Below are 14365 nucleotides of genomic sequence, written 5' to 3'. Positions count from 1 at the left end.
GACAAAATCAAACTATTAAGATATTCTAAATTCTGAGTAGTGAACCATTTGCAGTACCTCCGGAGGTTCTAAATCTAAAGGCAAACCATTTTATCTTCCTAATTATATATAGTTGAGCTCTCCTTGTTTCCTGCCTGGTCCTCTTGTCCTTATCAAATAAGAACTAAATGGTGATGAGACCATTAAAAGGCTAGGAATCAGTGCTCATACTTACCAAATTTGGAGTCCTAAGGACCCAAATATTCTGTATATTCAATACACTTTATCACACAAACACCCGTGAAATAAATTTATTTTATAAGGTTAAAATATGTAATTATTTTTTTTATTCATCATCATTATATTTTGAGATTACCATCCTTACATGGTTCCTGTTGTTTGTGTCTTCGATTTCATAAGAAAAGATAAATCTTAGGTGAAAACTTTATCTCACTTTATAAGACAAAGAATTAAATCCACGATTTACTAATCCGAATCTCAACTTATCTTATTTTGTTATTTCTTACAAAAAAATTCTTTAAATTTACCAATTCATGCAATAACTTACAAATTCAGCGCACGCTGGGCGAGCACATTAATAACAACACTTGGGAGGAATTGTTGGGCTTCATCATCAAGAAGCAGCAGGAGAGTCCGTCCATGTTATGGCATGTGAGAGTCCTATAAAATCCAGCCCTAAATTAAGGTTGTCTCCTTGAAAACATGGCATCTGCCTGCAATGCCATATCTCATGGCTTTCAAGAGGAAAGAGCTGGGAACAGTGACACTCTTGTCGCTATCCCATCGGAAAGCCTGAAAAGGATAAATCACCAATTTGGTATGGTAGGTACAAAAGGCCAGGGGCTTTAAATGGGTAGATATTAAACAATGGCCCTCTGGATTGGATTGGACCCTTTTAGAGCAAAGCAAAGAAGCCAATGCTCCTGGTAACAACCCATTAACCCTCTACTCCACTCCACTCCACTCATCCTAACTAGGGCACTTGCAAGCAACTTGTGTCCTTCAGGTTCAGGATTTTACTGGCTCAATGTCACCTTACTGAAGCTAGGGTGCTTGTAGGTACCTGATATCAGTTGAATTTCAAAAAACATCATCAGTAACTAAATTAAATACAACAAACACTTCAAACCAAATCAGACCAAACTGATTCAATCATATGTGCAGTCTATTGCATACACTCGTGGATAGTATTAAAGAAAATGAAAGAAACATGTCACGAGGAGATTGGGGGCCAGAAATCTGAGGTTTGTGGGAGCCCAGAAAGAGGCAGGGCAGGGAAAATGCAGCTGGGCCTCCTGTAAAATCACTTATTTACGATCCCTTTCGGCTGGTTGAACTTCTACAGACCCGTTCGTGTGGGCTCACAAATGTGAGATTCTAGTTCTAGTCACATAACTATCTCAAATATGTTAGTCTCATAATAATGGGTTTGATCCCATGTAATTGTTTAGGTAAGACTCTTCAATTTAAGTTTCACAAATACATGCTATACCTAGTGATCCAACCTAACCCAATGCAATCAATATGATATGAAAATATCAAATAAAAGAAGTGAGATATGATACTCAAGGTTATTTTTGAAATTCTTGAACTTATTTACCTTGAGTTGAAAACGAATTTATAGGACTGAATAGAGATAGCATTAGGTTCAAAATTTTCAATTGGGATATTAAGAGTTATTTTCAATACTCTCGTACTTGAATATTTTGGATAGAATTGATAGAGATCATGTTTTTTGAGATTATAATTCGAAAACTCGATTTTGTGAACTTATCTTTTCACTCATGATTAAGTGATAAGACACGTGTCATATTTCTTTATTATTTGTTAATAAAAACATCGATCATACTATTTATACATTATTTATGTACATTTTGAGTTACACAATGCACAAAAATAAATGTTATAAATACCCTTCACCTCGCAGATTTGGGTGAGGGTATTTTAGACATTGACACATCATTGTGTAATTTAAAATACACACAATGATATATCAATAACATTTTCTAACATAATGAAATTAATTGTTTTACAAGTATAATATAATTATTTTATTTTATTTTTGAGTACTTTGTCAGATTTGACCTACAAAACCAATACTAAGAATAAATAAATAGTATGGAGCAATATATAATCGCAAGAAAGACTCAAATGGGATATACAAACTTACTCTTTATGAATAATGATTAAAAATGAAAGAAAGAGAAAAAATAGGTATAAATATCACAACTAACTATAAATAAGAAATCTTTTATACTAAGGATCCATATTATTTTATTTTTGTACTTTAGGTAATGTATCCCTGTGTAAGGATACAAATAACTCGCTTGAAATGAACCTAATGTAACTTGAAAAAGTCAATTAACATTCCTTTTAGGGTATAAGTTGAATGGTAAAAAAAGTGAGCGATATGCAAGTGTGATTTAGTGGATCGTGAACTCTATTTTTTATCTATGCAAGGATTAAATGCCTAATTTGTAATTTATCTTTCTTTATATAATTGAGAGTACAAACACATAGAATCATACAATACATAATAGAGAACACGAACACAAAGAATAACATAACGAAGAACACAGACACAAAGAATCGGACAAAAAGAGTCATTTGCGGTCATCCCAAGAAGTCAATTAACATTGTTGGGTTGAGGATGCCAATCCAGAAAGGGACACCACAACCAACCCGTATCTTCCTCTGGATTTGTATATGTACGTAGAAAAGGCTAGATGGCAATGGCGGTAAAAGGACAGAGTTTAGACTGTTAAGGGACGTGTGGTGGTGGCTACCCATCAGCCAAAAGGATCAAAGCAAAGTCCGGGTGTATCATTCTTCCAGTCTAGGATTATCCTAAACCAAATTAGAAATTTTAGGGCAATTTAGTATTGGAAGGAAATAGTTATGAGATAAAAAATAAGAATAAAATAAGATAGCAATAAAATTAAATAATATTACCTCATCATGTTTAGTACAAAAGTTATAATTTAAAATTATGCCAATCACATATTTGGTATGTCAAATTGTGAAAAGAACTCATCGAGTCAGACCCGTCGCCAATGGATTCTATTATATAGAGAGAGAGAGAATCAACCATTGATTCAAGGGTTGATAAAACAACAAATTTGGCCATTGATTCTAGGATTCAATGCAATGAAGAAGAAGACAAAGCAGCACATTTGAATTTGTCGAACCCATGGGGTTCTTATTCTCCCTTGTTGATTCTTTCTTCTTATCCCACTGTTGATTATTTTTCTTTTGCTTCATCTTCTTCTATTTTATCTCTTTTTGCATCTCTCTTTGTACTAGAACCCAACCCACCGGTCTGCACTCATTGACGATGGGTTCCAAGAGTCTATCATCGTCCACAAGTTTCAATGGTAGAAGTAACCTATGTTGTATGAAAACACCTTATAGGAATCGTTTTCCTGTTTTCGAAACGTTTTTTATTCCCGTCTCAGACCCTATTTATGCCTATTTTTTTAGAAAAATGTTCGTTTCCACGTTTCCATTTTCTATCGAAAACGTTTCCTATTTCCGTGCAATATAGGAAGTAACCCGCTGTCGAAAGTTGTAGGCTAGCAATCCTTTTATTTATTATTATTTTTTGTTTTTGTTTTGATTTTATTAAGAATTATTTTAACTTAACCCGAATCATAGGGGTCTATATAGCGAAGAACAAAAATGTCCACACAATCTGAATATTTAATTCCAAGATGATATTATATATATAAAACTATCGCTTTGCCTTTTATATAATCCTACTTTGCTGATATTATTTTAAATTTAGTTTGCTTGCTTTATCCCATGTTGAATATGAGATACTAAACATGATATTACCATATCAAAAAGTAAGAACATGTTTTAAGACTCTTATTAAATCCCATAAGAGTCTTAAAGTAAATTTGAACTAAGGGTAAGTTTCCCTATTTCAATTAGTCATATGAATATGAGATACTAAACATGATATTACCATATAAAAAGTAAAACATATTTTAAGATTCTTATTAAATCCCATAAGAGTCTTAAAGTAAATTTGAGCTAAGGGTAAATTTTTCTATTTCAATTAGTCATATGAATAAGTAAAAAAATATATATATATTTTTTAAAAAATAAAATATTATTATATAAAAATAATATTAAGAATCATGATTGATAATAATATTATTAATTATGTAACATATTTTTATTAAATGATATTAAAAAATTATATATTATTATGTCTCTATTTTTTAACACCTCTTTCAATAAATCATAAATCAGCTTATCCTATTATTGATTGTATAATATAAAATGACTAGATTTTTAACTAAACTACAGTCAATAATAATTGCTAATTAGTTATAAACCTGTCAGGCTATCAAACCACATCTTTAGAGTTACTCATTGACAGCCCAACAATCAGGGAGTAGCTAGCAAATGGGGAGTTGGTCCACCCCTAGCTAGCTAGCTATATGAGAGTAGCAATCCACATGAAGTGAAAGTTCAATTCCATACAGATTGAGACAACTGCGCGGATTCGGCTAACTTTGCAATCCATATGCACCTATGGCTTTAATGAGACAGTGACTTTTCAAAATCTCTTCCCCCCCACCCACACCCACACATCACAGATTACAACCATATCATCTTGATTTGGATACCCCAGTTCCTAATTAGGATCTTTTTTAACAGAAAAAAAATGAAAGCAAACAAAATGAATGGATTTTCCATGGACAAGACTTGTAGTTCAAGAAGGTCCGAGACAATCATACTTTTACAAATGCTCTTTCTCATATGTGCAAAAATACTATTTTCACAATTCAAATCTACGATCTTTCAATCATAAACAAATAATTTTAGCATTGCTGCCAAGACTCCTCACAACCTAAAGTGCTAATTCCAGATATAGCTACTTTAGCATGGTTAAAAGTGGTGCAACAATATATATTATAAGGTAAGATCAGGGGGTTTACCCATTGCTGCCAAGACTCCTCACAACCTAAAGTGCTAATTCCAGATATAGCTACCTTAGCATGGTTAAAAGTGGTGCAAAAATATATATTATAAGGTAAGATCAGGGGGTTTACCCAGATATGTTGATGACACATCTAAGGAGACAAAAAGGAAGGTGGGCGAATTGCTAGAGGCTTCAGTTGCTACATTAAAAGCATGGGCTCATGGCATCACATGGAATGTCCAATAGTAGATAGCCTTTCTTGTTAGGCCAACTGTACCAGGACACTAGGTACCATGAAACACAGTATTTGTATCTCTCATGTTGAAGGAGACATTTTAACCAAAGAGCCAACAGAAATATGGAGAGAGATTTGATATATAGAAGACTCTTAAATATGATAAGAGTTATAAGAAGTTTATAAAATTAACATAGGATCATAGATAGAATTGATTGAGAAGCTAAAATTCTTATGTAGCTAACAACCATATAACAAGACTAATAAAGGCTTTATACAATGTTGGGTTATTACTTCTACAGAAAAATGAGAGATTTTTTCATGATTATTAATTACAATTCTCACATAAAGCCATACAAGTACAAGATGCGGTGTCTCCCACAGTATATACATTTCAAACCATGTGAAAGTGATTGATCTCGCCAACAATTTGCAAATTTTTTTCAATGTCATGCCATGTTTGGCTCATGGTCTTTCCTTCAGGAAAAGGGTAAGAAAATAAGGAGCGAGCAAATTATGCATGTTAGGTTGTTATTAGATATGGTGAGGAAAGTAAGGAAATTTATTGAAGTATGTGAAAAGTTTTTATGGGCTCTAGATATCATTTCTTTTTATTTACTTTCAAGACAAAATATTACTTCTATTGCAGTTTTTATATTGAGTCATGCTATTTGTACATTACTTTTATACATTTTGGACTACATAAAAAAATATTATGACTAAAATACCCCTCGTCTCCATATGCCTCATGAAGAATTTTTTTGTCATTAATACATCTTTTTGTAGCCCAAAGTATACCAATAGTACTTTCTCTTTATATAACCCCTCAAATGGTAGAAAGCTCATTCCTCAATTGTGGAAATAAGACTGCAACCAAGTGATGAAGTGGGAGGCTATAAACCAAGTATTTTTGTTTGTATCTTTGGAGCCAATCTCATCAAGATTAATTGAATCAATCATAAATTGAGATCGAATCATATCATGGGCAGTTTTTAAGTTCATCAATCACAATTTAGCCAAGCATAGAAGTAGCAATTTAGTGATTGATTTCGACCCCCTCGTCACTGCAAATGTCCTCAATTAGTGTAATGAGATGTCTCTATTTAATTCAAAATGGGAGCAGCTTAGCAAAAGAAAAATTGGGATATAATCCTAATAAATCTTCTCCCTTTAAAATCGAACATAAAAATTTATTTTTATCCGAGTCAAATAGATATATCAAATAAAGATAAAAGAGGGGAGTTCTCACTCTCAAATTTTAAAAGACCCTCCAAAAGAAAAAGAAAATGAGTGCTAAATGAATCAAACACAAATCTAAGGCTAAAAATTTAGTCAATCCTATGACCCACCCCACAACAACTTTTAATTTGATATCCGACAAGGTTGCTCTTTCAAATAATATATTTGGAATCTCCTTCCCCCTTGGTTAGGGGTAGGGAGGGGACCCATAAAAAGCATACCCCATTTTTTCTCATACTCTAATTTGGGAGGCAGGAAGGAAGAAGAAAGGGCATTAATAAATATTTTTTATTCATTTTACTATTTTATCTTTATTATTTTTGCAAAAACTCTACTGTTTTCTTAACTCAAATAAAATCCTTTAATTACTCTTTCGTATGGAAAAGGCATGAAATATTGAGAAGTTGGGTGTCCATTGAAAGCACACAAAGAGTTAAGGATGCAACTAATGTCTGATACTAAGTCATCAAGACATTAGTAATTTTACATATTATTTAGGATATAAATCAAGAGGATCAAACTTTTATGATTTATACATTGGTGCATTTAAAATGTATAAGTCTATTTTTTTCTGGAAAATGTATTAGCTTTTTCAGTAACTAATGAGAACAGTTTTTAGCTTTTTTAAGTCTTAAGTAACATGTTATAATTAAATGTAACTTTTTGTACCTTACAAATTAGTTTAAATGACAAGTATAGCTGTCACTCTGTTTCTATTTCTATATGGTTTTATCCTCTTCTATTCTCTTTATTATTTTCGAATAATAATAAAAAAGTAACAACTTTCAAGTTATTTTTCCCGCCCTTCCATTTCATATATAGTTTTGTTCCTTACCCCTAACTCTCTCCCATGAAGTAGTAACAGTTCATTTTATATTCAGTTTAAATAGCGATAGAATTAAATTAAGAATGAGATAAAACTGTAAAAGATTAAACAACTCCTACCCATGATTGGTATATACTACTTCTTTGTTGGGTACATGGCTAAAGTATTATTGAAAGGGGTATAATTGGACATTGTTAGTTAAATGACGAATACACCCCGAGATGGGAGAGAGAATTTTAGCCTTTTTGATGTAAGGGGCGAAATCACCTGCAATGGCAAGTAATTTAACCCAATTGAAGTGGGATTAAGTTATCAGACAGGGGGATGTGGGATATGGTTTTATCCCATAAAATAATTTTAAGATTAAGATTAAATATTTTCACTGGATATAATATTTTAAAATAATATTTATTAAAATAAATAAAATAAAATTATATCAAAATAAGGTTAAAATACTTTTTAATCAAAATATGAAATAATCAAAATAAAATTATGAAATATTTCAAAAAATTTATCAAATTATTTATTAATTTTTTAAAAATATATTAAAGAACATATACGTCATTTTTCTTATTTTTCACGTAATTTCTTTTTTAAGGATTGATAGATAAATTTAACAAATATATTAAAAAAATAAAAATTTAAAATACTTTTTGCATCTTATCTTTTTTTTATCTCTATGGCGATTACTTAAACATGGTATAATTATCTTAGATATATTTTGTCCCTTCAATCCTCCTACTAAACACATCTTAAGAGAGTTAATTTGAATTATTCAATCCTCCTACTAAACACATCTTAAGAGAGTTAATTTGAATTACCATGGGATTAAATACACACGTCCATCCGTCTCGAGTGTGGGATCACTTAACTAAAATTAAAATTAAAAAACCAAAGAATAAAAGCCTCAACAAGATTTCATATGAAAGTATGACCCAAGTTGCCTCTGGAGCGTAGATCAATTGATAAAAGAAGAATTTGTTGAGGTGTTGCTCTTTGGGCCCCCAGGTCCTGTGTTTGAGTCTTGACCAGAAAATAATTCACTAGGTAAGAAACGACTCTAAAATATAAAAAATACTTGCTGTCCTCACGTTTGCGATTATGTTAGAGGTCGACAACTGCTTACTAGATCCCCTAATTTATCTCTGCTACTAGAATTATGAGGCCAAGTAATAAAGACGTGATAGCGCGTAATCTAAAAACAATATTACTCAAACTAGACATAGACTAGTGATTCTTATTTTCCTTCTAGGGAGCAGCAGCCTTATTTTCATGGTACTCTTCTGCTATTTTTACAAAAAAAATGGCCTAGCAATGGCAAAAAGAATACAATTAATTTAACAAATGCTAAAAAAATTCATATTTACTTGGGAAATTAAAATATCTTCCAAAAATAATTTATAAAATCATTACATCTTTACTTGTGAATTAAATAATTCTCTCACAAAACTTCTCACCACAAATAATATTGAAGGTGTTCATCTTAGTTATGACTGGTTTCAATCTTGAATAAAAAAAAAATAGTTATGTTTGACAAGAATTGATATGTTGTTGGACGTGAGCCCCATCGAGGCAGGGAGAATGCAGGGGGGTGGGGTAACGCACGTAATAGGAGAATTGTTGGGATGAGACCCAATTGATAACATAAGATTGCCCGACATGGCAATATATCAATTTCGATGTTTTAACAACCAACCACCAGCATAAATGTTTAATGCCAAACCCTATAATTTAAGTGAGTTGACCCTACCTAGTTAGATTAAAGAGGTGAGGTGATTGTTGTATATCAAGAACAGTGCATGCTTTTCCCTGTCACTGTCTCAACAAGACAAAAATTGAATGGAATAACCAATGGATAAAATCAGAAATGACGATAAAGCAGACAATTATACTATCAATAGTTAAGGTATTCAGTCGCAAAGCATACCATACACAGAAGGAACAGACTCCGTGATATTGGCCCTAACAATGCTGATCCGCCTTCTCCAGTGCTATGGTGTGCCCTAAACCCTAAAACAAGCACACATTTTTCTTATTCTTTAGTCAATTACATACTTCTTCAATTACAGGTGGCTGCCACAGATATAGTATTATAACCTTAAGGAATGGTCCGCTGATGAAGCGGCAAAGCTCCCAAAGCTTCCCGCTCTGCATTCTCCTTCTTCACCTGCAATGCATTAGCAAATATATTACCAAATCCAAGCCATAGAATTAGGGGTGGCAAATAAGCTACACAACCTATTATTAACACGACTCCAAAATGACGAAATAGTGAGTTTGGATTTAAATTAAATATGTTTGGATCAAAACAAGTGAACACAAAATTAATACTGTCATGTTAGGATTGACACGCTTAATATGAAATTGACCCACTTAACAACCGAAACTCTTGTTAAAAGAAATATTAATAGCTACACGATCCTTTTGGTGTTTTAGAGGCGCTATTTTTATATTATATTTATAAAATAATTGTTTATATTTTTGTAATTCTTTAGGTTAAAGTATGTATTTAAGTAAACATGTAGTTTGATTTAATAGCTTTTTGTTTTTTCACGAATAAATGATCAAACATATTATCATGTTGCAATTTATTAAATAGGTTAATTGCGTTGGGCCATGTAAAATTGCGTGGATACAATTTATCTGTTAAATGGGTTATATGGATTATGTCGGGTTACACATATAATAAATGAAGTGTTTGGGTTTTAAATGTCTAACACGTTTAATTAATTGTTGTAGTTGGGTTGATCTATTTTTTGCTATACTCATGAGTTGACATAACATGAGCACTGACTCACGGATATAAATTGCCACTTCTACATAAAAAAAAAAAAAAACAAAAAACAAAAAACAAAAGGGTACTACTGTAATTTCCATAAATACTCAATACTAAGTTAGTTGAAAGATTCATCTATTCTTTTGTTGCTTACACCACAATCATTACCTTCATCCTTCAAGTAAAGAAATGAACTGGCATACCCAGCAATTCTTGTCTAGTTTTCTTTTTCATTCGGAACAATTATCTAGAGCTTGGATTTATTGAAGAAAATAAGAGAAAAAGAGACCCAAAAAAACATAGAAGAAAAAAGTGATTGAAGAAAAATTGAAGTTGTTCAACAATTGTGTACTAAGTTTACTCCCATAAGGTACCAAAATACCTCTAAAAGTTTGCAAAATAGGGTTGCTTGCGGCTTTCCCTATCACAGCTTGGATTGAAAATACTAGAGAAAGGGATAACTTTATAGCCTTCCAAGCCCTACCAAGCAAAGATCGTTGCATTTTAAGCTGACTCAACCCCACTTAAAGCAGTGGGGGTTTACAGACCTAATAAAGAGGGTCCTTGGGCCTTCCAAGCTTTCTGTAAAAATCAGACTGAAGTCTTGCAATTCTGCAGGTCAATCAAGAGTATCAGTGGTTTTTTTGAAACTCCCTCTTCCCAGCCATTCCACAGATCAAGAACTACAGTATGGCCGATGATGCAAAATCGAGGGAAGAACAAATGTAGAGGAATGGAGAAGAAGAGAAGAGGAAGATGAAGATGAAATCAAAGAGAAGACAGAAAATAAAGGCAAAGAAGGCAAGTGAACAATCATCTAGAGCTTGGATTTATTGAAGAAAATAAAAGAAAAAGAGACGCAAAACACACAAAAGAAAAAAGTGATTGAAGAAAAATTGAAGTTGTTCAACAATTGTGTACTAAGTCTACTCCTATAAGGTACCAAAATACATCTAAAAGTTTACAAAATAGGGCTGCTTGCGGCTTTCCCTATCACAGCTTGGATTGAAAATACTAGAGAAAAGGATAACTTTATAGCCTTTCAAGCCCTACCAAGCGAAGATGGTTGCATTTTAAGCTGACTCAACCCCACTTCAAGCAGTGGGGGTTTACAGGCCTAATAAAGAGGGTCCTTGGGCTTTCCAAGCTTTCTGCGAAAATCAGACTGAAGTCTTGCAATTCTGCAGGTCAATCAAGAGGTATCAGTGGTTTTTTTGAAACTCCCTCTTCCTTGCCATTCTACAGATCAAGAACTATAGTATGGACCAATGATTCAAAATCGAGGGAAGAACAAATGTAGAGGAATGGAGAAGCAGAGAAGAGGATGACAAAGATGAAATCATAGAGAAAACAGAAAATAAAGGCAAAGAAGACAAGTACAGGGGAGGAGAAGAGAGAACTAGCTCAAAGCTATTACAATTTTTGTTATCCCTCAACACATCCATAATTTCAAAATATATCACCATGCCATATTATAAGTTTAATAAACTCCTAAACCAACTAATACCCAATTGAAATTGATCCTACATAAATATACCAATCTAAAACCACAAAGTCTTAATCATAAAATTTGATAAAATCCTAACAAAAACAAAATATTTCATCATAAACTTAAACAATGCTTACCCTATAAACCTAATAATTATCCAAATCAAATAGAATTAAAGAATTCTAAAACTAATGATTTTCAAATGGGCTCTTGATTTTATCACCCAAACCATAATCTAAGAGCACCAGTAGCATACATACTCCGATATTTAAAATGGATAGATGAGTGGCACCTCTTAGTACTTCCGTATAATTAACCTTCACTCATGGAAAAGGACAACTGGGCAATTATACCTTGTTACTGAGTAAGCTATGGAAACAAATACATATATATATGTGTGTGTGTGTGTGTGTGTGTGTGCATTATATTGAAATTGCAGACAATATATAACTAAATTACGAAAAGAATGCAAAAGAAAGACATGCACTAAAATTTGTTACTCAAGACAGTTGAAATTTTTAACCACTTACAAGGGCCAACATATCTTGAAGGTAACTCCTAAATGGTGTCTGCATCGCCTGTGAGAAAGCAAAAGGAATCAGCCAGTCACAAAATCATCAGGCAAGTAGGCATAGAATTTTGATAAATAGGTTTTGACTACTAAAGTTATTAACCAATCAAATTGAATAAGATATTACACAACAATTTATAAAATATCCATATTCTAATGAGCTTTTGAAAAGAATTCAAATGATTAGAAACTCAAAAGGTCACCTGTCCACACACACACACATTAGGAGCCTTTCTCACTCTCATGAGCAACAGAAACCAATTTGACTTAAACATCAAACGCATGTTCCCATGTGCACCTTCCAAAAAAAAAAAAAGAAAAAAAAAAAGAAGAAAGACTTCCATAGCAGACAAGGCATGCACAATTACCCATCACCGATGCATACAAACGGCCGACTAGTCATACAGTGGGAATGCACATACCAGTCAGCTGCCAACATCAGCCTAAACTACAAATTCATGCATAGCATACATCCTCACATAAGAAAAGCAGATGTACATGATAGCACTAGCTGTGAAAGACAGAGGCATTACAATTGTTTTCGTAGGCTTAGTTTTTCTGTTTCATTCTTCATAGAAATACCCCGCCTCCTTCACCTCTCATGTTGGAATTCAAGGAATATCCATTAAGAATTTTCAGGCAAATGCAAGGTGTGTTAAGTGGTAAGCAATACATGCTAGAGAAGAAGTAGATGGTAGCTATAGCAGCCATTCTAGAGAAAAATAGAATAGATTTTGCAGATGTTTGGCGATTTAATCATAACACATCACCCAGATCAGTTTCTTCTAATGGAAAAGAAATCCGCAAGAATCTAGTGCCTAATGCTGATATAACTCCAAAGCCAACTCTTGTGTCATTTGGTTGCACAGACAATGCTCTATTGCAGACGAACTTCACCCCTTGGATTAAACGATACATCTTGATATAGGGGAATCAAATAAGGAAAGTACATGGGAAGACTATGCTACACGGGCTTTAACCTACAATGGTGGTCAAACTCCTGCAGCAGGATTTACTTAACCAGATTCTGAAATTCCTCTAGTCTAGACATTGATACACAAGCGTGCTTGTGTGTGTGACTAATCAAATAGGCCAAAGCATCATATGAGCTTCAAAGAGAAAAACATTCTCATATAACAGGCTAACAGCACTAGATTGTCAGATTGGTCGCCTATTGTTCAGATAACTGTCACTACCCTTAGAGCAGTTACCTGTACTTGGCCATGTTTCTATCTGAAATTACAAAAACTGGTTTAAGACCACATTATCACTGCGGGGGATCTTCCAAAATTCTATATTGTCCTTTTTTGGGTTAAAACTACAGGAAATACTACAAGACTCTTATGTTGTCCCCTTTTTGGGTTAATGCTGCACCAGCCTAAAAAGCAAAACACACACACGCAGGCAGACATATGCACAGTTCACATGCTTCATCATTTTAGCAAAATGGCCCAAAACAGGAAATTCTGTTCTGTTTCCCTTTCTTTGATTTTCTCATTTTAGAAGTCAAAGCAAACACAGTTTACAATTCAGCAGTTCATCCTACTTACTTTTTGTCCTCTACATATAACAGTAAAAGCGAAGCAATTATTGCGGGAAATAACATGAGTCAGTACCAAAATAGCAAAATGGCCCAAAACAGGAAATTCTGTTCTGTTTCCCTTTCTTATATTTTCTCAGTAATTATCCGGAATATATCAAAGTCGCATGAAATATAGGATCCAAAACTCTCTTATAAAGTAATCCAGCCTTTTTCAGCATTGAACATAAGAAGTCAAAGACACGTAGATAAATAGACAGATATCGAGAGAGAGAGAGAGACCTGCAAATGCTCAGGGAGGTACTTGTGCTTCAGGGATAGGTCCATAGCTCGCTTAAGGCGTTGATTTCTGGCGTCAACGACCTCTCGAGGAAGGCGATTCAAGGCTTCCTTCACGTCCAGGTCGTAAAGCGGATCGTACAGATCGTCATATCGAAGGCCTTGGAGACACATACAAACTACCAATCAATATATCGAAACAATCCCAAATCCAAAACTAAGCTTAGAAGACCGAATTTTAACCGTATTTGCGAAGGCGGTTAGAGACGGCTTTCATGTGCTGAGCCGCGAACCAGTTCTTCTTTGGATCCACCAGCCACTTCATCAGCGAAGACGCCATTCTCCCTTCTTCTCAAAAGCTTTGCTCCAAACTCTCTCTCTCTCTCTCTCTCTCTCTCTCTCTCTTCTCTACCACTTCTCCTTGCATATCCATGTCGTCCTCTCTCAAGTTTTTCTGGAAGCGTCCATGCTACGGTT

At 33.7% G+C, this 14365-nt stretch overlaps 1 protein-coding gene across 8 annotated transcripts; it reads right to left on the bottom strand.

Moving 5' to 3' along the window:
• Window positions 1–541: 541 nt before the first annotated feature.
• LOC127812641 (cytochrome b-c1 complex subunit 7-2, mitochondrial-like) lies at window positions 542–14287 on the bottom strand. 8 transcript variants are annotated; one of them, XR_008025965.1, is made up of 6 exons: window positions 14132–14287; window positions 13892–14049; window positions 12029–12076; window positions 9331–9400; window positions 9161–9243; window positions 542–1063 (listed from the first exon to the last, which is right to left on the bottom strand). XR_008025965.1 is itself a non-coding variant. In XM_052353128.1 (5 exons), the coding sequence occupies exons 1-4, from the start codon at window positions 14226–14228 to the stop codon at window positions 9332–9334; spliced, it is 372 nt and encodes a 123-aa protein (XP_052209088.1). In that variant the 5' UTR covers window positions 14229–14287; the 3' UTR covers window positions 9102–9243; window position 9331. The 8 variants fall into 8 exon arrangements, 3 of the variants coding, with proteins under 3 accessions (XP_052209088.1, XP_052209087.1, XP_052209089.1); XR_008025967.1 differs by lacking the exon at window positions 542–1063 and adding an exon at window positions 5348–5645; XR_008025966.1 differs by lacking the exon at window positions 542–1063 and adding an exon at window positions 5348–5640.
• Window positions 14288–14365: the final 78 nt, after the last annotated feature.

Source organism: Diospyros lotus, chromosome 11 (assembly GCF_014633365.1).
Source record: "Diospyros lotus cultivar Yz01 chromosome 11, ASM1463336v1, whole genome shotgun sequence".
Classification (NCBI taxonomy): Eukaryota; Viridiplantae; Streptophyta; class Magnoliopsida; order Ericales; family Ebenaceae; genus Diospyros; species Diospyros lotus.
This window is presented reverse-complemented; position numbering and strand designations above follow the sequence as displayed.